Genomic DNA, 538 nt, shown 5'->3' with positions numbered 1-538 from the left:
AAGAGCAGTCCTGGGGTGCCCGGTGTCCACTCTGTACCTCCATGGCTTTGCCTTTGCCATTCCCTGGGGTCCCATCGCTGCCCCGTGGGAGCCAGACACCCGGCGTGGGGCTCGCTGCTGGGTCCCCCCCCACCCACTAGCCCCCGCTTTGGGTGTCTGGCTGCAGCGAGGGAGCAGGACGTGAGCCCCCAGCTTTTGGAGAAGTTCAAAGAGCTCATCCCCACCATGGGCCTGACCAAGGACACACTGGCTGTCCTGCCCAAGACGGGTGAGTGCCAGGAAGGCGCGGGGTGGCACGCACGGACCCTTTGCATGGGGATGCTGGGCGGGGGGGCTCAGGGCATTGACTGTGGCACGCTTATCCCTCTCTTTGCTTTTCAACAGATAAGTGCACTGAGGCCGTCAGGTGAGTGTGGCCAGGGGTCTGCCTCCTGGCATGGTCTGGGCTGAGCAAGGACTCACAGTCTCCCGGGGAGCCCCCCGCCTGCCTCGGGGTTCTGCGTCACATTATCTTTCTACTGCACTCATGGCTACACAC

The 538-nt window shown here is 63.6% G+C and overlaps 1 protein-coding gene across 1 annotated transcript in view; it reads left to right on the top strand.

Annotated features, from left to right (window-relative positions):
* The window catches only part of LOC104075891 (lipocalin-15-like), a gene marked incomplete at its 5' end in the record, with an annotated part of 1776 nt that extends 1366 nt beyond the window's left edge, over positions 1–410 (top strand). Inside the window, 2 exons of the mRNA XM_009576555.1 lie at positions 167–283; positions 385–410. Coding sequence (XP_009574850.1) covers positions 167–283; positions 385–410 — 143 coding nt within the window. The remainder of the gene's footprint in view (positions 1–166; positions 284–384) is intronic.
* Between the last annotated feature and the right edge of the window lie 128 nt (positions 411–538).

Source organism: Fulmarus glacialis, unplaced genomic scaffold (genome assembly GCF_000690835.1).
Source record: "Fulmarus glacialis isolate BGI_N327 unplaced genomic scaffold, ASM69083v1 scaffold8784, whole genome shotgun sequence".
Lineage (NCBI taxonomy): Eukaryota > Metazoa > Chordata > Aves > Procellariiformes > Procellariidae > Fulmarus > Fulmarus glacialis.
This window is presented reverse-complemented; position numbering and strand designations above follow the sequence as displayed.